General features: G+C 40.9%; 1 protein-coding gene across 5 annotated transcripts in view; it reads right to left on the bottom strand.

Moving 5' to 3' along the window:
- The window catches only part of rerea (arginine-glutamic acid dipeptide (RE) repeats a), a 191,247-nt gene that overhangs the window by 82,468 nt on the left and 81,710 nt on the right, over window positions 1-27,069 (bottom strand). For all 5 annotated transcript variants that reach the window (XM_047391703.1, XM_047391625.1, XM_047391872.1 and 2 more), the window contains 2 exons: window positions 17,483-17,975; window positions 3,923-3,993 (listed from right to left, as the gene is read on the bottom strand). In XM_047391703.1, coding sequence (XP_047247659.1) covers window positions 3,923-3,993; window positions 17,483-17,831 — 420 coding nt within the window. In that variant the 5' untranslated portion in view covers window positions 17,832-17,975. The remainder of the gene's footprint in view (window positions 1-3,922; window positions 3,994-17,482; window positions 17,976-27,069) is intronic.

The raw sequence follows: 27,069 nt of genomic DNA on the forward strand, positions 1-27,069 counted from the left end.
ATCACTTGTATACTCAGTAGAGATGTCCTGACCCAAACCCAACTGAAATTAGGTCCCTGACCAGACTTGACTCCTGATACCAGTTCTTGTTCTACTGCCTGTGATTCGGTCAGTCAGACCCCTCAGCGACCTGCGTGGGCTCGATTGGGTGGCAGATTTCCAAAAATAACCACCTACTGTCGCATGCAGAGCTTGCAAAACTGTATTTTAAGATATACACCTAAATTTGTTAATCTAATTTTCCTTATCAGTCATTTAATCAATCAATATTTCTACACAGCTTTTAGTGTAGAGAGTTGTGCAGAGAGCAGCTGAAACACTAGTCTTTAAATTTTATCATTTTCAAAGGAAAGCACTGAATTTATGAAGCAGAACCTTTTCACTAAGTTTAGTCGGCACACCATTACCTAAAACCACATTGTAATGTTTTATGTTAACAACACCTGAATTATCAATGAGCCATGTCAAAACAGAGAGCAAACATGCTAACATTAGCCTAACATTTTAGCCAAGAGCGCTGCATGAAGATTTTGCCTGTAGGACCCAGAGACAAATTTAGAAACAAATAATAAAGCCACACATGTATTAGGCAACATGTTGTCAGAGTATTACAGCAGCTTTCCTAACAGAGACAGACTGCTGGAGCATGTTGCAGATCTGCAGAAACTCCTGTTAGGACAAAATATTTCTTGCTGTCAAGAAAAACAGAAAAGAGTAGTAGAAGTGTCCAGAACATCATTAGTGGGAATGTGTAATACTGATTAAATGTAGTGTTATTTCACTGCACTGTAAATCTACTGGGTTTTTAACTATACACATGGCACTGATTTTATGATTTTAATGAAGTCCCAGACTGGGATTTGGCAAATTAGCCAAAGGCATAGCTGCTTAGATTGGCGTCTTGGACGACAACAAAAAAGAAATCCTGATCAGGACAACTCTAAAAATTGGTATGTTGACAAAATTAAATGTTTCCTCCTGCCATTTTGTTTCAATATAGGATGAGATTTATTAAAGGGTCAGCATTTTGTTAAACTGGTGCATGTATTTTTGTATAAAATGAGTGTAATGGCTTCAAATGGTCATCTTTGTAGCTGGTCAGACACGCTAGGAGGAAGGCAGGAGGCTGAAATCTATATGACTAGATCAATAAGTCACAGAGGTTGCAGTGGGCACCGCAGCTGCAACTGTTGAGAAAACAAGCGAAGGAAAATGATTGTCCTCCAAGTCAGGAATGACCCCAATCATGATCTAACAATTGATTTTGTTCCTCCCCTATATCTTTTTTTTATTTTTTGCATGTGTTCTTCCTGAAAGTACCAGTTTCTGTACAGGGGATCTAATCTGGGTGTTCTTGCTACCATCCCCACTCAACACAGCGATGGCTGTATTCATGGTTTATACACAGCACTAATTGGATTTACAGGTCATTAGATAAAGAACACAAGCAACACTCTTTCAGCTTAAAGACGGCATCAGATAGGTGAGAAAATAGAGATGACTGCGGGATTGTTTGGTACAGGAGGAATAAAATGTTCTTTCCCTATGCTGTGGCTCTGAAGCCCCATCACACCTGAGTGGCAGGGGGTTGATCAATAATTCGTGAGGCATGAAAAGGTGGAGGAAGGACAAAGAAGCAGGGGGAAATGAGGAAAAAAGAATAATGGCCCTGCTGTTGTCTTTTTTTTTTTTCATCATCACTCACTATGTTTCACTAAATAGTACTGTGGTCAAACATTTCTTTTATTCCAACAAGGCTCATATGATACAAGTTAGACTTTTTCACAGCACCCATCATAGCAGCAGACCTTCTTGTGATTTGTCGTCCTGTGACAAAGTGAACTCACTGAAAAACACTGTACTTGTTTAAAAAATCAGCGGGGCTTGTTGTTTTAACATAGGAGGACAAGAGAGTAGTCTGCTCACAGACATTCAAGCATGCAGATGGCTGGTCATTAATTACAAATGGACTGGGGGAGGGAGTCACAGAGAGACACATACACAGAGTTGAAGGGTGAGGTCAACTAATGCAGCCAGTTTTCTGTCTCTCACTCCCTGGACAATTACCTCTAACTGCCCCTGTGCCTCTCCGGACCCTCTTAATCCAGGTGCAGGTGTGTAGCTTTTTCATGTCAAACTGTATGTGCACAAGAAATGGGTACGTGCAACCCTGAGCACTTTCTAGCTACAATTCCTTTTAAAGTCACGCTGCTGTGGAGAGCGAGCTGCAAGTCCTAAAGCTCACCTTAAAAACTCCTGCACAGGCAACAGCTTTTTAACGTTTTAGTCATGTTAGGATGCTCAAGTTGACTGGCATGCTGGAAACAGAACCTCGACCCCGGACCTGAGTCTTCCGCAGCCAACGGGCCTTTTACCATTTATTTTCCCCGTCACCTATAACCAGCTTCCTGCTCCCTACAGAAAAAAAGCATTCCCACAGCATGATGCTGCCACCACCACCATGGTATACTGTGAGGATGATTGTTTTTTGGGTGATGCTCGGCATTCAGGGTGAAGTACAGGGTTAGTTTGCAACTAAATTTTACTTTTTGCAGGTCGCCCAAAAATGTAATTTAATTTAAATTTTATGACAGCATGATGCTGCCACCACCATGTTTTACTATTGGAATAATGTTGTTTTTGTAATGCTCAGTGTTCAGGTTGGTGTGCAGAGTTAGTTTTCCAACACAAGTAATCTTTTGCATGCATGTCAGATCTGATCAGAGCTTATGGCAACCTGAAAATGGGAAGACCTGTGGCTTCCTTTCAGCAATGGCTGTCTTCTTGCCACCATTTAATAAGGGCAAAATGTGAGGATTTGGTAATGTTGGAGCATTCGGCCCTTGGGTGTTCTGTGCTCTGAACAAAGCCAGTCTAATCAACACTTCCTTCCGCCAGCCAATTAACAATCCCTCCAGAAAGCTTAGCCCTATTTTCACTTGGCAACATAAACTATTCATTAAGTTATTCCAGTTATTTTTGGCCTTAAAAAATGTTGCATAACCACAAAAATATGACCACAGCACTTGTCACACAAAATAACATTAAAAAACTAACAAGCCTGGACACATGATTTCAGGTTTGGTTGATACATTTAGTGAAAATTTCAGCAGACAAGAAGAAACTGTTGGGGTGCAGTGATCTCTTAAGGAAACAGCTTCCATGCAGAAATCCATTATTACAGATGGTGAAAAGCTAACCAAGATCATACTGCACATTACTTGAAAGAGCTCCAGCACGATCGGCTTGAGGCTGTGAAATATTTATGATTCATGTGTATCAGTGAAGCAAAGTATCTGCATCTCTGCAAAAACAATGCGTAGCCTTTCATCTGTAACAACAAAGGCTAATCTATTGTGGTGAACTAACAAGCAGCTTCCCTTTAAGACAGAGAATGCAGTGTGAGACAACTAACTGTGTGTGTGTGTGTGTGTGTGTGTGTGCAGGTGCATTTAAGTGTCCCAACGCTTAGAAAACAAGCACCTCGTTGCTAAACTGACTGAGCTTGATGAATCAGCCATTCTTGCAGCAAATTAAAAACTAATTTCTTTCTTTATGCAGGGAAAGAGGTAATTTTGCCACATTAGGTTGTAGAAAAATCAATTTAAAACAGACGAGGGTTTCCTTCATTAAATCAATTTAGTGCATCTACAAACATCTATATTTTCATTACGAGCATTATTAGACACTACATGCAGCGGACTGCAAATGTGGGTAATATTCAAAGCAGATTCCCTGTGGGGCTTCTATTTGCCCAGGCAACATAGTTCAGGACAAAATGTCATTTTTTAAAACCAGCCTCAATGCAAACCATGTGCACAAGCAGCACCTAGCAATCTTCCAGTATTAAACACCCAGCTTGATTGGTTTGTGGAGCATCTCTGGTTAGCAGAAGAAGAACGGCAAATAAAAATCTACTCACCAGCTTAAAATCCTGAATGCTACAAATGAAGTACGGAGTATTGGGTCGCCGACTCTCGATGTACACACAATCTGCAAGTGAGAAAAGGAAAGAAAAAGGGTTTTAGAGATGATGTTCACACTTATCAGAGCTTTCATGATGTTAAGCAGTCAGACTCGGCAATACATTACGTCTTATGCTGTTACCTCTGCTGAAAAGACATTTTTCTCCTTGAGTCAAATTCAATTGGAATGCGAGTAATAGGATTAAAGACTTTTGGAGCGCTACAAGATTGCCTTTCCAAAGCAAACATTACGCTCATGGGGAATTATGTTATTGTTCCACTTGGTTTATACACCAGTGACTTTAACCTCATCCCACCCAACCCCCACCACCTCGAGTCATCACCATGGAGGCAACGTTGGAGAGACCAAACCTGCAACTCATATTCTGATATTTGACTATTTTGCCTCGCATTTTAAATGAACTTCTAAATATATTTTCATGGGTAGTTTTCAAAGTGCCCAGTGCCACATTTATTGGCAGCAATTGTAAAGATGTGTAGGTAGCCTTAAAATCATCTTCTGTTTGTACTAGCATAACCTCACACAAAATCCTATTATAATGTAACCGTTTTTAAGAAAATCACCAGTAAAAAATATTGGGTCTTCTCCTAAACCATTTTGCAGGGTTGGAGCATACGAACACAAGAATCTTTGACTATCTCTCCAGATCGGTGGCAGTCTGCTTTTTTTTTGGGTCAAAATCGTCAATTTGTAAGTATTTGTGGGACACTAACAATTAGATTTTTATTTTTCTATTTGTACCCAGGCACCACTTAAGACACCCCTGCTCAAGATTCTCTGGTCTTTGCCTCTTTTATATTTACCTACAGGTTTTCGATGGGTCCAGGGATTGTAGTGGCTACTAAAATCAATTGAGTTGTTGTCTGGTGAACAGTTTGTTTTCCTTTGGTCAGATGTTGTGGATCATTGCCTTGTTGAAAGACCCAGTCATAACACATTTGCAGTTTTCTGGCAGAGGCCACCAGATATTTATTTAAGATCTGCTGGTATTTTAATGCACCCTAACAAGGAAATAATGAACTGCTGTTTAGATGTTCCTAGACACTCTTAAAACAGTAAAGTATTTTTGTGATTTTTTTCACAAGGGGTTGCCATAAATGTGGCTGTTCCCTTGATTCTCTCCCATAATCATATAAACAGTGACGTGATGCCTTAATTTGTAATGAAGCCACCAGAGATGTCTCACTCCAAAAAGGGCAAGAGCTTAAAAATTATTTCATAGCATAACACTTTTATACTAGAGGATATGCAACTCACGATTACACTATATGTCTAATTAGCTTTGGATTAGATTGAGCGAAACAAAAAACGAATCCACTCTCATCCATTTTTAAAATGCTGCTCAGTGATGTCAGTGTAGCCCTGTAGCACTGAGTGAGAAGAGCTGGCTGTGTTGTTAGATTAAATGTGACTGGTGGTATGGCTAGGTCGTGAACTCTCATCTCCTTAACAAAACAATAACGTTACAGAGGACGGAAACACGCAGTCACTTCTGTTCAGAAGAGGAGGAGGATGGAGGAAATGGCTAAGCCTGGCACAGCACTCTCAAGACACAACCGATTTTAAGTCACCGATATTACATAGATTACGGTGCTTATGGAACCAAACTGTGAAGAAAGACACATCTCCCTGCCCTATCTGATATACAAAGATCTTATACACACTTAAATATTGCTGTCTACTGATTTAACAGTGATCCAACAAGCTCCTAGTCCTTGTCACAGCAGTGGCTACGGTAGCTTGCAGATTTGGAAGTTCTGATTCAAAGAAAACCAAGAGGTAAGATTTACACTGAAAACACAAACTGCTGGTGTTCATCTCACCAAAAACACACGCTGAGCAGGTTTGAAGCCGAAGCACTAACAAAAGATCTGCAGCTACCTTTTCTTTTTCTCCTCTCAGTGACTGACACTGCCATCATCTGTTATTTATTTGTTTGTGTCAACCCGGCTATCGATCCGGCTGTGGTTTATCTTACCGCTTGCAGAGGAAAAGGAGGCAGAGGGAAATATTAAATGGCCCTGACACCCAAGATACCGTTTGTAGAGGTGCTGGTGTGTACAAGAGCATCACTGACATCATGGGCTTTGTTTTTTTAAGTGTGTGTGCATGTATGTGAGACCCCAGGGTGGGCTTGTTATCTGCTGTGAGCTGAATGAGCTGTTCTAACGGATGGAGGGATGAGGGGGGAGCGGTTATCGCCCACGCTGGGTTTGACTAACGCATTATATCTCTCCTACTACTGGCCTCTTCCTGCTCCCCTCCCAGTTCCTCCTTTACAGCATCCCTGGAAGTCATTTACAAGATAACATGAATGAAAATATCCATCAGTCCTATTGTGTGATGTGTGAGCAGGGCAGGATGGATAAGAGACAGCAAGAAGTTGGTAAGGGAGGAGGAGTAGGGAGCAGGGGGGAACAGAGAGGGGGGAGGGCTGGAGAACAAAAGAGACTAATCTGAAGGAGATGACATGTTTCGGGGGAGTCAAATCAGGGGAATTAGGGTTTAGTGTCCCCCTCACCTGGCCTACAAATTCATTTAGAGGAACCAAATCTCTGTGTCTGCGCCCATGAGCACATCAACAGGCACAAAGAAGAGAGATAGACAATGAAAAAGATAGGAGGTGGCGGTGGGGAGGATGGTGGGGGACAGGGATCTACTTTAATCATTTACAGACAGCGTGGCAGTCTATTCTTCCAACGTCAAAAGCACATTTTGAATTAATTCTGGGCAGTAAAAGTCTACTACCCTTCGGGGCATTTCTCTGAAAGCGACTACAAGGCAAAACTCTATGAATTTCTCTATGAAGTTAAAGCAAAGTTTGCGCCTTAATATTTAGTGTTCAAATGAAAAAGGGAAGGATTGGAGCTCGGGAAGATACTACGAGGAGGAAATATGGTTGAAACGGGCATTCAGCTTCCTCGATGGTCTTCGGGGACTGTTAAACATTCCTGCCATTTTGTGCTTTTGGAAGTGGATCTCCTCGCTCAAGTGGAGAGGTGAAGAGGGGAGGGAGAAAGGGGGGAATGTGTGGGGGATGGGTTTTTTAAGAGACTGAAATGCATGCTGGGTGCGTAGACGTAGCCTTCACCATAGGAGCAAGGAGGCCACAGCAGGACCTTAGCAGAAGAGTGCTCCCATTCCTTCAGCAGCAATAAGTTTAACATCCACTGCTTTCTGCCACAGCACCACAGATAGAGAACAAAAGCTCAATACTCCGACAAACAGGGTTCCTGCACATTTATCATGTACAACTCCCTGACTTTTCCAGAAGCAAGTTTCTTAATACTTATCATTCATTTTAAATCATGACATTTCCATGGCCTTATGGTATGTATTCCTACACCAGGAAAATTGAAAAATATGTAACCTACAACAACAACAAGAAAGCAAGAAAGAAAGAAAGAAAGAAAGAAAGAAAGCAAGCAAGTAAGAAAGCAAGAAAGAAAGAAAGCAAGCAAGAAAGAAAGAAAGAAAGTAAGAAAGCAAGCAAGAAAGAAAGAAAGTAAGAAAGCAAGCAAGTAAGAAAGCAAGAAAGAAAGAAAGCAAGCAAGAAAGAAAGAAAGAAAGTAAGAAAGCAAGCAAGAAAGAAAGAAAGTAAGAAAGAAAGAAAGCAAGCAAGAAAGAAAGAAAGTAAGAAAGAAAGCAAGCAAGAAAGAAAGAAAGCAAGTAAGAAAGCAAGAAAGAAAGAAAGCAAGCAAGAAAGAAAGCAAGAAAGTAAGAAAGAAAGAAAGCAAGCAAGAAAGAAAGTAAGAAAGAAAGCAAGCAAGAAAGAAAGAAAGTAAGAAAGAAAGCAAGCAAGAAAGAAAGTAAGAAAGAAAGAAAGCAAGCAAGTAAGAAAGAAAGAAAGAAAGCAAGAAAGATAGCAAGAAAGCAAGAAAGAAAGATAGCAAGAAAGAAAGCAAGAAGGAAAGAAATAGAGCAGGAGCCAAGAAAAAAGGAAGGGATGTAGGGCAAAGGAAAGGAGGGAAACGAGAAAGAAAGTCAAGACACAAGAACAGAATAGAGGTAGAGCACAAGAAAGTAAAGACAAGTAGGCTGAGATGGAGACAAGGAAGAAAGGAAAGATGCAAAGAACAAAGCAAGGACAGAAGGCAGCGAGTTAAGACAAAGAAGATGGAAAACCGGAAACAGGAAGGAAGAAGGGAAAAACAAAAGAAAGGAATGAAAGTAGGAGGGAAACAAGGAAGGAAAAATAGTTGGAACCAATGAAGGAAGATAATTGGGGCAGAAAAATAGTGGGAAGACACAAGGAAAGAATAGCAAAGATAGAAATGGAGGTAAGACGCGATGGTTCTTGGACAGAGGGAATTGAGGCAGGATACAAGGTAAGAAGGAAGGAAAGAACACACAGAATAAATACCACAAGGAACAAACTGAGGTTACACTGCCACAGCTGACTCCAAAGAACACCGTCATATTGATTATTATGACCTTCTCACACACACACACAAACACACACAAACAGAAAGAGAGGCAATTTCAATCTTGTTGAGCTCTAATTCTTTGTTCAGCCTGCTGTTCTCTTAAGGCTGCCAAGCATGTCTAATCTAAAACACACTTCAGCGAAAAGACCCGTGCAGCATTACTATGAAACAAATATGATGCTGTTTAATTTGCTGCTGCATTCCAACAGCAGGGAGGGGCGGTGGAAGTTCCTGATAACATCAGCCAGGCTTTTTCTTCTCGAAGCCAAAAAAAAAAATGAGTGTTATGAACACAAACATATACAGACAGTGTTTAGTAAACACAGCAGTGGAGAACGAGGGGGGTGAATATTTTAGGATGAGAGACAGGCTTACTAAAATCAAAGGGAGTATTTGTTTAAGTCATGCTTGCAGGTGGTGAGAGTTGGGCATATGGCAGGATGCACCTGCATTGTTAAAATTGCATTGTTGGTGCCGGGCTCAAGCTGAAAAGCACAAATGCAGCAAAACAGCATCTTCAGACCAGCTAGCCCACTCCTCTGGTATACTGATCCAACAATTAATCTGCACAAAATATATGAGCACAAAATATCAGTGTTTCAACTGATTAACCCCATCTCCAGCAGTTCAGAAACACCACCTGGTCCCGGTAGGGTGGTGTTAGATGTAGGCAAGGCCTGAAGGCGGAAGAGACACTCGTGCTCGGCATGTCTTCTGGGCTATGTCTCTACCAGCTTTGCACATATACAGATTAAAAACTTTGCCTTTCACTGCTTGAAAAATAACTCAAGATCAGTGAAATTAGATGCAAAGTGTCTGTGAAAATCTGTGAATGGCTTACGTCAAACATCGAGAAGGAAAAACAAATGCTTTCTTCTCACCACTCTTCCATGAAGGTCAGACTTGTTGAATGCACAACCAATAGCGGTCTTTTCATCAGTGTCAGATTTCATGTGAAAATTATTTATCCCTTTTCCTTCTATTTGACAATCATGCACTACTTTTTGTTGGTCTATCACGGGGATCAGTGACCTTTACAATCTTAGTAAGTCATTTTTACCCTCAGGCAGGTTGTATAAAATCTGTCTAGAGCAACAAAATTACATGAGCCTTTCTGAAAAAATAAAATAAAATCTATATTGTTCGAAAAATAACAGTGTAGTATTATAGTATAGTCATTCTGCAGCAGAAATTGTTTGCAGGTAATCCAATTTCTTTTTTTTTTTTTTTCCACATGTGAAAACTGCTAAAACTAGCCTTATGTTTATTACCTTTACCTTTGAAAACAACACTCAGTAGTTTAAGATTTCTGAGTAATTTAGAGCCACTGTGGAAGCCCTGTAGAGCCATATGAAGCACATCAGAGGTTTGGAGGCTGCAGACCTCTGACTTGTTACATATAATCCCACTAAAATACATTAATTTTCTGATTTTAGTGTTCCAAAATGTACAAAACAGTATGAAGAGGCAATTTGTGCATTTCACTTAACCAAACATGGCAGATTGCACATAATATCAAATTCACTTGAGAGAACACATTTTTACAACTTAGATAGGTGGTTTGACTGAGGCTCCTTTAAATACAATAATGAATGCACATAGGGTGTGACGAGGCTGGAATGCTAATAAAGACAGAGAAAGAAGAATACCGGTGTTACAACTGATTTAACACAGACTCCGGCAGCTCGTTGAGCAAGGCCAGCTGACGGCCAGAGCTGTCTGTTTACTGCTTCCCGCTGGCCAACTCCCAGTGGGGTGGTGTTAAATGTAGCCAAGGCCTATAGGTGCAAAGACACTTGATTCTTCCACAGCTTTCCTTCCTGTTTTCCCTTCTGCCGATCCAACAAGTCCTTCAGGCTGGAAAAGCAATGGGAAATACCTGGCAAGCAATACCATCAGCTCTCTACAATAGGGGCAGGTCTACAGCTGACTTAGCTCCTAGGGGGAAAACAGAGGCTCTTTGACAGTAACCCCCCTCCGTCGACCCAGCTCCTCTCCCTCTCGACTAGCCCACGCTTTCTCATTTAGCAGTCGGCAGGTGGTTGGATTTCACTAAAAAGCTCTTTTCCCAGAGTCTCCAGCGTAAGAGAAGAGAGAGCAGAGCAGAGAGGCTCTTTTAAAAATAGATCTGTTCAGTTAACGGCAGGCTACAGATTTACACTGCCATGTTTCAACAGGAAATGACTCCCAGGGCTTGTCCCTTATGTTTGCTTGACTAGAAGCAGCTAAATGATTGACAGCTAGCCTTTGCAGCTCAGGGAAAATGTTTTGCTAATGTGCAGTGGCAGTTGTCCAACATTTAGTGAGTAACATTTTACTGGCTTTTCACAGTCTACATTTTTACAACAAACCAACCACTTTGAAGCACGCTGAATGAAATGAAGAGTAATGATCTTAAAAAGCTAAATCAAAGAATCAAATACTATTTACAGGTCCATTTGTACATAAATAGCTAAGCTTCCACACTTGAGTGGGTAAAAAGGTCTTCACAGCGATCATATTTATAATTTCATTTTCTGTTAAAGAAATGTTACTTATGCTTATTAAAAATCTTACTAAAATGTGGATCTGCCATGTTTAATTGAATAAAATGACTAATTTGCGCTGAAATATAAAACGCCAGTTAAAGTATTCATCAACTATAAACTTTTTTCACATAAAGTAAACATTTTTCTTTTCCAAATATAAATTTCAAAAGCATACAAAGATACTTGTTACAAGCACTTTTTGTTTTACGGTTTCCTAAGCGACATTATAGTAAAGAAGGCGTGTAAAGAAAAACAAACAAAATAACTAAACAAGAAAAATGAATCCATTAAAATGTTGCGCTACAAGCCATCCTAATAACTTTGCAGTTAACAAGTCATGTGGGTTAGAAAACAAATGTGTGGAAAGAAAACTAACACTGCACCTAACTCTTAACAGACTATCCCTGCCATGAAACATGGTAGTGGCAGCATTATGCTGTTGGGATGCTGTTCCATAGCAGGGACAGGGAAGCATGGTCAGTGTTGATGGGAAGATCTGCTATTATGGCAATGAAACAACCCTGTTGCCAGTAAAAATTGACTAATAAAAGATCAAAATCCCCCCAGAATTATTTCTGCTGCATTAAACAACACGTTTCACAAATATATCAATAGCATACAGATGCGTAAAGCATGATACATAATTAATGAGCTAATACTTATTGCAATACGAACAGTTCTTTGTGACATTGATGCTGCGTGTAGTGATATTGCAAAAATGATACACTTGCGATATGCTGTGCAGTCCTACCTATTCATTCAGCCAAATTTATAGTGGAATGCTGTAGAACAAAGAATATTCATCTGTTGGTGGCCTAGTACAAGTACAGACCACATTCCAATAGAGAATCTGTGACAGGACTTGAAAACTGCTGTTTGCAGAGGCTTGACATACATTCAGACTGAGCTGTAGCCATTCTGCACAAACATGAATGGGGGAAAAATGTCTCTAGATGTGCAAAGCTGGTAGAGAAATGAGAGTGAAAAATGGGTCTACAAAGCATTGACTCAGTGGCTGCATAAAAGTGCATGTTGCACTTGTCAGATACAGTATTTCTTTGTAAAAAATAAAAAATGTGTTTTCCTATTTCAGCAATAATTTACAATCCGAATAAATATATTGAAGTGTGTAATTGTATAGTGAAAAAATCTTATAAGATGTAGTTTAAACAACATGACATGGATATGAAAAAGAAAAACTGAAGCTCTGGTAACGACTGAGAAAATTAGATTTTTATTTGACTACAATCAGTGGGGCTGAAAGGTAAAAGGAAAGTAGGAAGTCTGATTATTGAGCTTTGTGTGTGTTGGATACGTTACTGCGTGCTTTAAATGCATGCTGCACTACCTGTCTCCATTAACAATTCTTATAACACAAAAACACAGGAGGACCTTTTTAAGCCTGTAATTTATTTCTGTATACTGCAATGTATGCAACAAACAAATCATTACCGTCTCACATCCTAAATTACCTAAATTATGTGTTTAGCCAGTTTGTTAGGCAACCAGGCTGTGGGACACATGCTGAGGTAGAATGATAAAAGAGAGTGTGTATCCCAGCGAGGAGGAGACTCCATTTTGATGTTGCCACAGTCAGTCAGTCAATGAAGGAAGGAGGGAGGAATGGAGACAGGAAGGAATGGAGAAAGGAAGGAATGGAGAAAGGAGGGAAGGAAGGAAGGAAGGAGACATGGTAAAGTAGCCAGGTACCAACAACAAGCAGAGTCCCAGTTAATAGTCTGTGGATAAGAATATTCACCTCGCAAATATGTTTAGTGTTTGAAGTGTGAATACCATTGTGTAGCAGTGCTGATGTTGGTTTGCATACGTATCAGTTATTAGAGTACTTTGCATGCATGTGTATCTGTGCACATCTCCTATTGATCCCCTCCTGGCAATGTGTATAATCTCTAAGGAGAGGATCTAGAATATGGAGTGGGGGTGGATGAACACGCTTGGAGGATATTTAGCTGGGCCTGGAGAAGTGGTGAAAGCTCAGCCACAGGGCTCACATCGATCTGGCATGTCTAGCAGTGGACCGTAGAAATGGCCTGGGACACAGTCCCCTGGCCACCATCGCAGACACACTCCTCCATGCTTTTTAAACAGCAGCAGCAAGGCTTGAGTTAGCTGCAGGCCCACCTACAGGCTGGCTGCATTCCCCTTTGCACCAAGTCCAAATGCAATCGATGTGCACTAAGCTGCCTGAAACCATCTTCATGGGATAGAAAGGCTAAGCAGAGAGTATGGAGACAGGGAGAGTTCAATACTAGATTACCTGTTATTTTGGCTGTGATGACACAGGCTGTCTAAAGCTCCACCTGACAAAAGGCAATCACAAGTGGATCAAATTTAGTCGTGCTTTGACGACTGTTCTCCATCATAGTCCTACTCTCCTTACATCTGGGGTGGTGCAAATCCCCCTCTGAGGGTGGTCAGTTTTACATATTGTATGTCACTAGACGGGTATAAAGGGATTTACCATTTAGTAAAGCATAATCCATCGCAGGCTTTGTGCCTGCCTAAGCTGCACGCATCAAATCTGATTGCAAGAAAAGGCTGTTACCAACGACAAGCTGGGAGGAGGCAACCACGCACACAGACACACGCATGGTTCATCACTCGAACAATGAGGATAGGAGACAACAGGAAGTCAGCTGGGGTGGTGGAGGATCTTCTATGATGACACTAGGAGGTAAATTACCACTGAGCATTAAGATGCCAAGGCTGTAGAACCAAGTCAAAACCCATTCTTAATATAAACCAATCTAACAACCCTCGTCGACATGGTGGGAGTGAGTTGAGACACTCCAGCCCCTCTAAACCTGTCAATCTAACTGAAGGAGAGGACAGGAAGCATAAATATTCCCCACAGTGGTTCTGCTGTGCACTCGGATTTGGAAATATAAATATTGGATAGGGCTAGCGCACTGCAACGGTTGCAGATGTTATATGTTTATATGCCTTTTGAACGTTTCATTAATGTGATCAGCTGTTTACATTATTCTTTCCCCTATTTTACTTTGGTCTCTAGAGCGTTTCACTTCAGCACACACTGCCTGCACTTTTACCTGTAAATATTTAGGGTAGGGATGGGCGTTCAAAATGACTCAGCTATGAATCTACCACTGCATTCAGTAGGGATGCACGACATTGATATTAGAAAACCATGCAAGTGTGATATTATTGGTAAATATTTCAGTCATGATATTAGATGCAATAAATCTCCATTTTCCAAACACATCTTTCTCCTCTGTCATGACGTCGCTGCCAACTGTCTGGACAACATCATGTGTGTGAGCATCTCGTGCAGTAAGACTCCCCCCAACAGGCTCAATATATCATATTCATGCAAGACGGCCTTTCCTGACACTATCATAAACATTATAAATATAATAGACAAATAAATTTACTATCAATATAGCAGACACTGATACTACAAAAAAGATATATATATTTGCTGTACATTGTACAACCATTAGACTTAAAGACAATTCTCTGCTCTTAAGAAAGGGTACCTTATTTAGTAGGTCAGAGAGTGACAACTGTAAAAATTTGAAATGGCCGATATGGTTTAAATCAGGATTTGGTGTTTTTTCTTGTAATAATGGTAAAATTGAGAAAAACTATTTTGAAATTCATCACAGTCGGTCTGTCGATAAATTTGTCGCTCCACAGAGTCAGAGCCCCACAACCACAAATACTCCTCTGAAAATAAGAGTTAGGCGTCATCATTCAGGCTACTTCAGTTACACTAGTGGGGCAACTATATCGCAAATCAGCCCACAATAATTGTATTCAATCATATATTTATATTTATTGATGCTCTCATCGGACCAAGCATGAAAAACAATAGCATAAACAGCAAAAGTAACAGTCTCAACCATAGTGGTACCCCTTTAAGAATTTCAGACTTCTATTAGATGTTCTCTATAAGACAATATATCACAATTCATATAACGATAAGCTTTTTTCCAAATAAACCATTATTGGCCCTCCCAGGTGGCCAATAATAGCATTGGAAACAATCCTAGTCTTACAAACTTCCGCGTTAAAGATGCTATAAAAATATAACTGCTTGGTGACCGGTATTGGTTGACTATCACAGCGTTCGGTGGCTCATTACTGCCACACATTGGCCACAAATGTAACAGATTGTGTTAAAAAATAGACCGCATACGGCAAAACGTGATTACAAAGCAACTAATTGATGACTAAATTAGTTGACAACTATTTTAATAATCGATTTTAATCGATTAAAATAATTAGTTGTTTCAGCTCTAATATTAAGAACTACCAGGTCACACTGAAAGCAACACTCTTCAGCATGGAAGTCATTACAGAGCGTTGTTGACTCAGAGTTTTGTCTTTGTTTTAAAATAGTAAATGTTTTATAGCAGCCGCTCTTTTACAGATTTATTTATTTGTTTGAAATTAATTTCTTAGCTTAATAAGCAATAGGATAACTGGATATGCCTATTGCTGAATATGTTCATTCGCCACTTTTTGCTAAGAAGCGGCTTTCCAAAAGTGTAAATACTGTCTAAGAATGGGTTTGGGAACGCTAACAGGTCACAAGGAATGTTGTGTCACGATTTTTTTTTTTTTTACAGAAAATGGCTCCTTTACTCAGTTATTTGATTGTACTTAAACATTTTACACAATATCTAAAGAAGGTAACACTCACTAGAAACATTGGCCAATCGGATAATGGCTCTCCCTATCATAATAGAAGAAACGCCATGCCAGCTACCTGTGGAGTTATGCATAAATTAATGTAGTTAAAGGACACGGCCTCAAACCTTCCATTTTTTCCAATTAGATCCTTCTGCCATGTGAGGTTCCCCTCCACTGCCTGACCTTTCTCTAGCTCCAACATAAATGAGAAGACGTAACAGCAATGATTTAGCTGCAAGGCGCACTGCACTGAGCAGCAGGAGAGCTGAGACCAGCCACCTTGGCCTTCATCTAAAGCTGTTGACATTCTCACCCGTAATAGGAGAAGTTTATGAACAGTACGTGAAAGTGAAGCCAAATGTGCAGCTCTGGATAAGCTTAGTTCTGTTTCCGTTCCCCTTTCATCTGACTCGATGAAGACATTGTGCCACAGCTCAAACATCTACCTCTCCAGGAAACTGGAGAACCCCTTGGCCCCAGAAACGATGGCAGACTTTCAGTGAGTAAGATGGTGTTAGGAAGAAATCGTTATCGTGGCTGTCGTCACAATCACATCATCTAGTGAAGCACCACTTTGCTTTATTGACTCAGCTCAAGACAAAGCTCAGAGTGGGTCACAGGATTGATTGCAAGATGCATCGGCCTTTAGCCTGAGGGAGTGTTTCTGCTGTTAGAGAGTTGATTCTTTGAGGAATCTGCAATCCCTCTGCAGCTCATCACAACTGAGATGACTGCTTCTTTAAGGGAAATCGATTATTGATCAATTAGGTTTTGTTTCCTCTTGTTTCCTTAAGCTACTTTCACCAGGGTTTAGACAGATTTTTCATTGCGGAAATTAAATACTTTTCCAGACTGAATTTTCCAGACTTCTCAATCTTTTAACTTCATTTTAAAAACAGAAAATGCAAAAGTTCATTATGGATTTATAGACATTTCCACTTCAGGCGGAGGTGGGGGTTATTTATAAAATCTGAACAATCCGCATACCAGCAGGAGGGCATAAAGGAAGAAAGGTTGGAAAGGAGGACATGGGGAAGAGAGGAAGGCAGGAAGCAAGGAAGAAAGTACTCCATAAGGGGAAGAGAAAGGAGAAAATAATGTAAATGAAGAAGGGAGAACACAAGGAAGAAGGGAAGAAATAGGGAAGAATAAAAGCGAGAAAAATATAGGTAGGACACAAAGAAGCAACAAAAGACAAGTAGGAAACATGGTCAGAAAGAAAGGCAGGTAGGACGTGAGAAAGCGAAGAAAGACAGACAGGGCATAGGGAAGGAAGCAAAGCAAAATACAAAACGAGGACAGAAGAGAGATGGTAGACAAGGAAGGGAAGACAGGTAGGACACAAGTAAAGAATGAATGAAAGGTAGCAAACCAAGAAGGGATAGAGGTAGGAAACATGGAAAAAGAAAAGACAGGGATGAAACAAGAAAAGAAGGAAAGAAATGTGAGACACAAAGAAGAAATAAAAGACAGGTAGGACACCATGAAGCAGAACTCATGGAAGTATACGTTGAAAGGATTAGTGGAAGAAGTCAGGAGGGAGGGAGGAAGGAAGGACATAACTAAGAATACAAACAAGGAAGGGAGGAAGGACACAACATTGACATTTAGATAAGGAAATAAAAAGGATTCTTATCTTCTTATTTTATTATTCTTTACTTAGTGGGGCCTGGAAAATACTAAAATGAATTCCAAACTTTTCCAGACTGCGTAACAACTGTGTTTTGTAGACAACAAAGCGGGGAACGTATCTGAGCACTTGGTTTGACTTTTGCGAATAGATGACAGCAGTTCATAAAGTGAACCCAGCATGGGTGAAACGACACAGATAGCAGAACAGGATAATGCTGGACAAGAACTTACCTCCAGGTCTGTAAACAACATCGTCCTCTGTAATGAAAGATGTAATCTCTCCATTTTCTGTGCGCTCGTAGCGTGACTTCTTCTTGGGCATCTTCTTTTTGCCCTTCTTGCCGGCCTCCTCGGCCGTGCCACTGCCTCCGCCGGTGCTACCGTTGTCGTTGTCCTCATCTTCGCTGTGCTCGCTTTCTGCATAGTTCTTGGCCCCGCCTTCTAGCGTGCAGCTGCGGCGCGGCCTCGAGCTCTCGCTCTCGCCCCGATCACCGTCCTGCCGGCGAGATTTCCCGGCCTCTCGTTTGTCCCGGTCCCTGTCTCTGTCTTTCTCCCGTTCCTTTTCTTTGTCGGCCGTCATGATCCGCCACGTGCCTTCCTCAGTCCTCTCACGGCTGGGCCTCCGTGAAAGGTAGACTGTGAGCCTGGGCTTCAGAATTCTGAATTTACCAGTCAAATCCAGGGAAAATTCGGCCACACCAACAACCCCAGTGTTTCAGGAAACCTGTGGATAAAACAACAACAATTAACATAGGTTGTTACTAAATCTGAAAAGTGTGGCATGCATTAATAAGCAGTCCGCCTAAGCAAATACTTTCTAGAACCACTTCTTGCTGCAGTTACAGCTGCAAGTCTTGTGGGGTATCTCTTTTACCAGCTTTAATACATCTAAAGGCAAAAAGATTTGCCCATTCTTCTTGGTAAAACTACTTAAGCGCAGCCAGATTGAACAGGAAACAAGTGAACAATAATTTTCAAGTTCTGCTACTGATCCTCAATTGGATTTAGGTGTGGACTTTGACTGGGGCATTTTACCATATGAGCATGCTCTAAAGCATTCCACTGAAGCGCTGGCTGTGAGTTTAAGGTTGTTGCCCTGCTGAAAGGTGAACCTCCCCTCCAGTCTCAACAGTTTTTCTTCCATGATAAAGCAGTATGGTTAATGTTTTATCATGCAAAATCTCAGCTATTGATTACAAATATTGCACAAGATGCACCTTTTCTCAATAAACTCCACTGAACACAAGGATAATAGAAGTTTAAATAGACATATAACAAAAACACAATTTATTTATCTTCTTTCCCATCAACTCTGACCAACATCCTTGTCCGTCCTGAAGAAAGGCATCCCCACAATATCATGCTACCTCCACCATGCATTGTTAGTTTTCTAAAACACATACTATTGTTCATGTAAAATTAGTTATGATAGGAGCACTGTCCTAAACATATTTGCTGCGTCTCCTTCATGGCCTATGGTAAACTTATAGCAGAACGTCTAATAGCTTTCTTCAGGTCAGATTTTGTAGTGCGCACAGCTAATAGCTGGCCTGTAGACAGATTCACAGATTGTGGATCTCTGCCACTCTTCCAGTTACCATGAGCCTCTTGGCTGCTTTTCCAAATGTCCCTTTTTCCCCCCATTTTGTTCACTAATGTTCTCTAAAAAAAACCTCTGCGGGCTTCACGGAAAAGCTGTATTTATACTGAGATTACACACAGGGGGCTCTGTTTACTAATTAGCTGACTACTAAAATCAGTTAGCAGCACTTTAGTTTATTGAAGGGTATCAGAGTAAAGCTAGTGCCAATTTTTCTCAGATTTTTATTTGGAAAAGAAATTGAAAACCACTCGTTTTTTCCTTCCACTTCACAATTATGCACTATTTTAAGTTGGTCTATGACAATAAAGAATAAACATCAATAAGATAAATTGACATTTGTGGTTGTAACATGAGAAAATGTGGAAAACGTGTTGTAAATATTTTTTGCAAGCGACTGTATACTAAACCTATAATCAAAAATGATTTATCCAACAGTAAAAGTAGTACTCTAGTTGATACAGCCACATAAAACATGGAACTCAACTCTCAATGGCAAAGGTAACAGACTAGTGTCTTTGCAGACCACCGATGACATTTCTGCCCGTCCATGTGTGTGTATACTCTGGCTCCTAGACTGCTCTCCAACCTAACCCAATCTACTGCCCGAGCTGACAGTCACCGCTGTGATAATGTGAAGTGACAGCTCTGGAGAGAAGAATACAGCAATCCGCTGGGCGAGGGAGGGGAGAGGAAAGAGCCAGAGTCAGTCATTTGCCATGCTTAGTTCGCTGCCACTTACAGCTATTTTCACCAAACCACCACTTTTTTCCATAAAACCTTCCATAAACACTGAATCAAGCAAAGCTGAAGAAGCGCACACTGTCTGCGCTACACTGCGCCTACACACAGTGCCTACAAGGGACGCTACTCATTTACTGCCAATGTTCACCATCCCCCCCCCGGGAACAGTTTAACTAGAAATGGTTATTATAGCCCCTGGAGGGCTAAGACCAGGCAATCGGCTCCGGTGTCACCATGGTCATAGTGGCAGAGAGTAAGAGAGAAGCTGAAAAATGATGTACAGAGAAAGAGACTGAGCCAGGTAAAACGAAACCACCACTGACAGAAAATTCAAGGGGGGGGGGGGGGCTCAAACAAACACACAACGATACACATTGAAGCCTATGTGACAATCGCCCTCCTTAGCAGCGGGTGCCGTCATCTCACGAGCAGACACCAACTGACAGGGCAGCTGCTCTTGTCGTCGGTTTCAACACAAACACGGAGTCTGATTAAACCGCAGCCTCGTCACAGCCCCATTAATCACCTAATGATGAGTTACCAGGCGACCACTGGGCTGCTGGCACATAATACACACACACACACTCACACATTAGCGAACAGGGGGAAGATGAAAGGGCTATGGAGCTTTCTGACAGGCATGTTCGTGCAAGGATATGCAGCCACAACCAACACATACCTAAGATGGTGTGAAGAGACACTGTTTGGCCCCCTGCTGTGCGTCCCATTCAAAATGAACTTTCTGACACAAGAGCCAAGAGTTCAGGAGGGGAAACACTTGATGGCTAACTATATCACGGCGCTAAATATTAGCTTTGCTTTAGACTTTATGTGACAGGTTTGCCTGACCTTTAAAGCCTGAAATCAACAAAAAAAATGTAATCTTCAGGATTTAAATATATTTTATAATAAATTCATATAACGTCAGAGATGAAAGCTGTTTGTAAACACGTCAAAAATTTGGTTAGAAGACGCCTAACTGCTCTTGCTCTCTACAGTTATACCACTATGTTAATGCGTTCCTAAACATAGGCATCAAATCCAGTCATTCCATTTATTTTTGGAAGCTGGAACTCGGATCTGGGAATGACATCGGCAAACCTAAGCATATTTGAACTGCAAATTACAACTCCGGTTGGATTTGGTAATTGTTGTGCTCGGTCACCAGAATGACCACCATTTTTCACGCAGGCAAACATAAATAGATATTTATTCAGCATTTAATGCATGCAGACACAGTAGCTAAATGATCCCTAACAGAGGCTGAAATGCAGTACATGCGGCCGATTTAATGAAATTCAAACCAACCGAACTGGGAATAGTCTACTGTTGTTGCTACTGCTTCATTTTGAATACACAAAGCAGCCAAACTGGATATGCTAGCAGTACAGTCTAAAAAGATAAATTTTTTAAATGATGCAAGAGGACATTAAAGAGGCTGAACATCTTTTTGGAATGCAAAATGTGCATTCAGACACTTATCAGTTTAAAAGAAATATAATATTTGCTCACTTACATTCACAGTTAGTCCCAGTAGCTAAAGGTTGCACACTGATATTGTGATGATGATATATTAACAATATCTTGAGCAGACCGACAAGATCTGCACTGAGAAATAGAAAATACGCCACACCTAAGGATTAGCACGCCACGTGAGCAACCTTCTTTGGCGAGGAGATTGCTACTGAACGAAAAAATAAATTTGTTTTTTTCCAGCATCAGTAAAAGGTTTAAAAATGAATGCAGAGGAAGCAGAAGTATAAAAAAAACAACCTTTAGTTATCTTTGTTTTATATTACATGAACTTTTCTGCAGTTCCTTCAGGCTGCAGGAGAGTGAGAGAGAGCAAGACTTTCTGCAGTGATCGAATGCTTAACAGAGTACAGCAAAGTTACTGTATTTGATCTATTTAAGCTTTAACTTCTGTCTGTCAGGGAACATTTGAAAATGTTGGCAACCCCATATTCTCTTAAATACAAACAGAGATTGCTGTTATGATGCTTAATAAACATACTATAGACGGTTTCTTTGATGTCTCTAAAACTCTAAAATCATTGTCTTTCATTTTAAAATGGCTTTAGTTAAAAGAACATATTTCAGTTTTTCAATTACCAGTATTCCATAGCTTTAAAATAATATTAAGCAAATAGTATGTTTTACAGTGACTGCTCTTTGACACAAACAGCATGCCTTATAAATAAAGAAATAAGTGTTCATAGCAAGAAGGCTGAAAAATAAAAGATTTTTTATGCTGTAATAGTTCCTAAAGAGCAAGGTAATCAGCTAAAAATGGTACCTGCAGGTCAAAGCTTTACAGAGACTAGAAATCCACCCACAATGCTCTAATTGGCGCCTCTCGACACAGTGCTTTACAAGCAAAGTTAAACATCTACTTGCATTTTACACTTGTTCATTTCAGACTTTGGGTCTACCAGCACGTCTTGAAGGTGTGAAGAACACCAAGGCCTTCACAACTGCACCATTTGATAGCGGTGCCGAAATCCCGAGGGATGCTACAATCTATGTTAAAGCTAAGTACCTCTTCGCTCCTCTAATCAGTAACATAAGCCTCTTCCAATGAAACCAACAAGGGCTCTAAACTGTTGCAAATGGAGGGCTGACCCGCTCTCCTTTGATGCCGCAGGCAGATGTAAGCCCCTGGACGGATCTTTACAATCTAGGTACGATTGGTTTGCATCTGGATATGCTTTACGCAAATTCTTTAACTCCAATTATTTCACAGAAATGCATACACTTGTGTTTGTGTACCCTAAAAGGCCAAAGATTTTCAAATAGAACGGGAGATTTTAGTGGCTTTAATAAGGTAATCTTATGCAAGCAGTGGAAGATGAACATGCGGAGAAATGTAGAAGCAGTCAGTGATTCTGTACCAACGGGAAGAGAGGAAATAAGAAAGAGAGACATGGGAAGAAAGATAGAAACATTTTTTCCTCCAGTACTCAAAAAACAAAGTGCTCAGTGGAAAGCGGCGCTGGCCGATGAATAATACTGTGAGGGGGCAGGTGAGGCCAGGAGCTATTACACATCAATCACTGGGCCAGGACCCTTTGAAAGATACCAGCTGTCTTAATGGAAAAGCAAAGGAGGGGGAAGTGGCGGAAGAGGGGTTGAACAGGTCCCAGCTAACGACGTCTAATCCACCATTTACATTACTGCAATGACGTCGAGGGCTAACAGCCAGCGGGGCCTCTGCTGAAATACATTTTTCTTATGCGGGCCCTTTACACTGAGACCTCTGGCCTGAAAAACCACACGGTTTGTGGCTTGATTAACACATTATCCCCCCCACCAGCGGCCACACAGCACATTTCTGTTACTAAGCGCTGCTTTTTTCCTTCACTCTTGAAAATAAAAGGCATGTTTTATTCATTCCAGTCAACCCCACGATTACCTAAATCTATGATCTGTCAAAGAATAAACAATCAAATCATCAAGCTTTTCTTAAACACATAAGCAGAATGATAAAGCAGTAAGGTTAGTGTTTTATCATGTGAAATCTCAGCAATTGATTACAAATATTGCACAAGAGGCACCTTCTCTCATTAAACTCCACTGAACACAAGGATAATAGAAGTTTAAATGGAAATATAAAAAAGCACAATATGCCCAACACAGTGATTCACTCAGATTAGGGAGAGAGGCTGAAAAGTCATTCACGGCATATTCAATCACAGAACTATGAAGTAGCAAAATGTGATTGGCAAGGATTTAGGGCCGGCTTTGCTCGGGGATTGAATGAAATACTCGCATGAATACAGATTAGAGGAGAACAATGTTAGCATGAATATACACAGGGCTATTAACAACGAGGGCGCCTCAAATTGATCCGAATAAACCAGCCAGATTCTCGGTAGAGCAGGGATCCTGGCTGTGGAGAAGTGGAGCTGCAGCGGGTTTTCGTCAGCCCCAATCCATTACTCAAAGTGATCTAATCTAAGCTGCCAACCAAGCTCCCTAGAAACAACAGCACAATGAAAGGCTCAGCTGGAGGCAGGGGTAGGCCACTTCATATGGGATTCTTTGTGGTCTCTGCACCCTTCCTGCTTTGTCTTACCTGCTGCAATCATGCCTTGCTTTATTCTCGAAGCCCAGGTCTGTTTTAGTGCACGCTGGCAGGGCAAAAAGACTTGTTTTTCAATTTACAGATGATACCCACGTTTTTTCTTTTTCTTTTCCGCTAAAGCTGCGTTAACAAAGGCTCTATTTTTAGACAACATCCGGGGTTACTTTAGTAGGTAAAAACTGTGCTTGAGAAAAATGAAAACAATGGCAGCATAGGGGTTTCCAATAAAAACATCTAAACCTGCTTGGAGACTGCAGCGGTTTACAGCAAAACAACTGCACCAGAGCAGGTTTTAAAACAAAACACAGACAACGGTGAAACATCACAGTCAAGCGTTGGTCTGCAACTAACCACTAGTTTGCTGATTGATTAACGTGCCGATTTTGTCAGTCAATCAATTAAAAATCAGATAGCAAAAGGTGCTTAATAGGAGATTTTTTACAGAATTTGAAACAGGTGAAGCTAAAGCTATGCCACTTGAGTTCTGGATAGAGAATATTTACAGACAAAGAAGGTTTTTAATCCCAAATGCAACATTTTTGTACAATTTTGGCCTAATTACTGTTCTGTGTGGGTTGTTCTTTCAGCAAATGGCATGTTCTGTGTCTGTTTACTCCAGTTATCGATTATTCAATTACTAAATTAGTTGACGATTTTTTCAATAATCAATTAATCATGATTAATCCGATTAATTGTTTCAGCCCTATAGTCAAAAGATATAAACAGACTAATCCCATGGCTCACAATAGAAACTGATACTTTCTTCATCAGAACAATCTAATCTTAGGGCTCTTAAAGACTTTTCAAAGATGGATGGACAGACGGACGGATGGATGGAAGCAGGATAGCTGGATCTACAGAAAGGTGGACGATTTATCTATGGACAGACTGATAAATGGACAAGGAGACAGATGGATGATGCATCAACAGAACCATAGACAGACGTACAGATGGCAGATGGATGGATGAATAAATGGATAGGTGGACGAGCAGATAGATGGATGTCTGGAAACAAATATTTTTCAACATTATTTCCTTTATTCTACATTGTTCCAGCGTTGAAAATGACTTAGATCGAATTCCAGACCTTTCCAGACCTCATACAGACCCTGTAATCAAAAATATTTTTCCACAGACACACCGAAACACCCTGTATGCTCCTCATGGTCTAAGCCTCTACTCCATCACCAAAAAGAAGGCTAAATCCCCCTCCAGTCCATTTGTGGGCTCTCCATAAGAGCTTGAAATGACCCTGAGGCCGCCGCTCCGCAATCCAACACGTCCATTATCTCCAATGTTTGTGAGCAGTGCTTCACTTCGAGGCCTAATACCGGCTGCTTGAAGACACAGCACCTATCGGTTTCTGCCTTGATTCTCTCACCGGAGCAAAGCTGCCATTTCATCGGCTCCGACCGCCTCACAAAACATCACATTTTGACATAACTCCTAGGAGGAGAAATGCCAGGGCTGTCCACCTTCACCCTTTTTGTCTGTCTTCTAAATGAAGCACTTTTAGGAATGCAATGCTGAGCGAGGCCAGTGAAGGACCTCTTTCAATGTGCCGTTGATAACAGTGGCTGGAGAATGTGAGGTATGTGCTGGCAGACAGTGCTATCATAAACGTGGCTCGTAATTGAGTTACCCTGTAGTTCTGTGAGAGGCTGTGTGAAAAAGAGAGTCTGATTCAAAAGGATTTCTAGTGTCTAACATATTCGGTAAGGCTCTGACAATTCAATTTTTTGGTATATAATGCTGCTGAAATGGAAATTTAGCCTCTGGTGAAGCTGGGGTCAGGAGGAGTATAAATACACACCGGGGAGACATTCAACGCTGATTTGTACCAGAGAAGATTTGTATCCTGTTTATGTCTCCAAACGTTTATCTTTATGAAACAGAGCAGAGCTCTAGCAGGGGGAAGGCTGGGGAGTTTCATGACATTTTTTCAATCAGATGTATGCAGAAAAATGATTTACTGGTAGAAAGTAGAGATAGAAAAAACAAAAAGAATCAGTGATTTTTGCCTACTGTTGAAAAGAGTCTTGAGATTTTAATATCTGAGCACTCAATCATGCAGCACTTCCACCGATATTCCGCAATCAAATATCCCCACTCTTCCTCTGCAATCTGCCTATCAGCTTAACAAGCCTATCCATCAGTTCAACTTCAACTAGTAGTCTAAATAAGCACGAGAGAGGAGGAAATGTATTCACACAGCTGCCCTACATCCTCCAGCTACACTAATCACTATGCCACACAGAGAGAAGACGTGCCAACACCGTGGAGGAAAAAAAACCCCAACAAAAATAGATTAGAGTGACAGATAAGACATCTCGGAGGTTTCAGAGTGACGGCGTGGGCCAGCAGGAGCAATGAAGGATACCGTCACGAACGGCGATGGAGGGAAAAACAACAAAGCCACTGAGGTCAGTATGCAAAACAATTTCTCCGCCTAAATTATTGAGCTACACAACGGCTAATTCTGCTCCTTCCTCGAGCAGATGGTCTGGGCGGTGGAGGACAATCCCCTCCTTTCATTGCCTTTTACTGATCCGAGGTAAGAAAGAGGGGGAGAACCTCCACCTCAGTATGGCACAGGATGGTATTACCTCTAATTAAGTAGGTATTTTATTTCATATGCAAACATCAACCGCTGCAACACAACCATCTACACTGGTTTCAAGGGGAAAACACAATAAAAGGGTTTCTTCTTTTCTCTGTTGTTTTCCATCATGTCGCAATTTTAACAAGCAACCAGCGGCGTTTCTCACAAGGTGATGAGTAAATGTCGCAACTAGTGGCGTAAAATAAAAAATCTACATCTGACGTCCTTTTGTTACAGGAAAAGGACTTAATCAGTGAGCCGTCAGCAGGGAGGTGACCGGGTGAAGAACAAGACTGAGCGCAGTGTTCAACCTCGTCACCCTCCATCTACGTCATGTAGGCCGCTGATCACTCAACAGCATGCATTAACTGCAAGATGACCAATGGGCTGCATGATATTAGGAATACATGATGTAGTATTGTTGAATATGGCAAATGATGATATTGGTTAAGGTTACTTACTTTTGCTGTGCAAAATTGCACACATAAAAACATTGGTAGACAATTTTATTCATATTTCCACGATAACATATCAGAGAAAAGCCCTGCTAACATAGCCTAAAAAGCCCAGAGTCTTAGCTCTGTACATTTTTTCACAATCTCCTACATCCTCTCAGAGTAGAAGTTATGAGCTAATGGAGGCAGTGTGACACCACGACTCACCAAGCTGTGGCTAACACTTCTAGACGCCTTACTTTGGTAAACAACAGAGACAGAAAAACAAGCAGAAAACAAACTACAGTCAGGCAATAAGGCTGTGCCATACCAGGAAACATCTATAATGAATAC

This window comes from Girardinichthys multiradiatus, chromosome 1 (assembly GCF_021462225.1).
Source record: "Girardinichthys multiradiatus isolate DD_20200921_A chromosome 1, DD_fGirMul_XY1, whole genome shotgun sequence".
Taxonomy (NCBI): Eukaryota; Metazoa; Chordata; class Actinopteri; order Cyprinodontiformes; family Goodeidae; genus Girardinichthys; species Girardinichthys multiradiatus.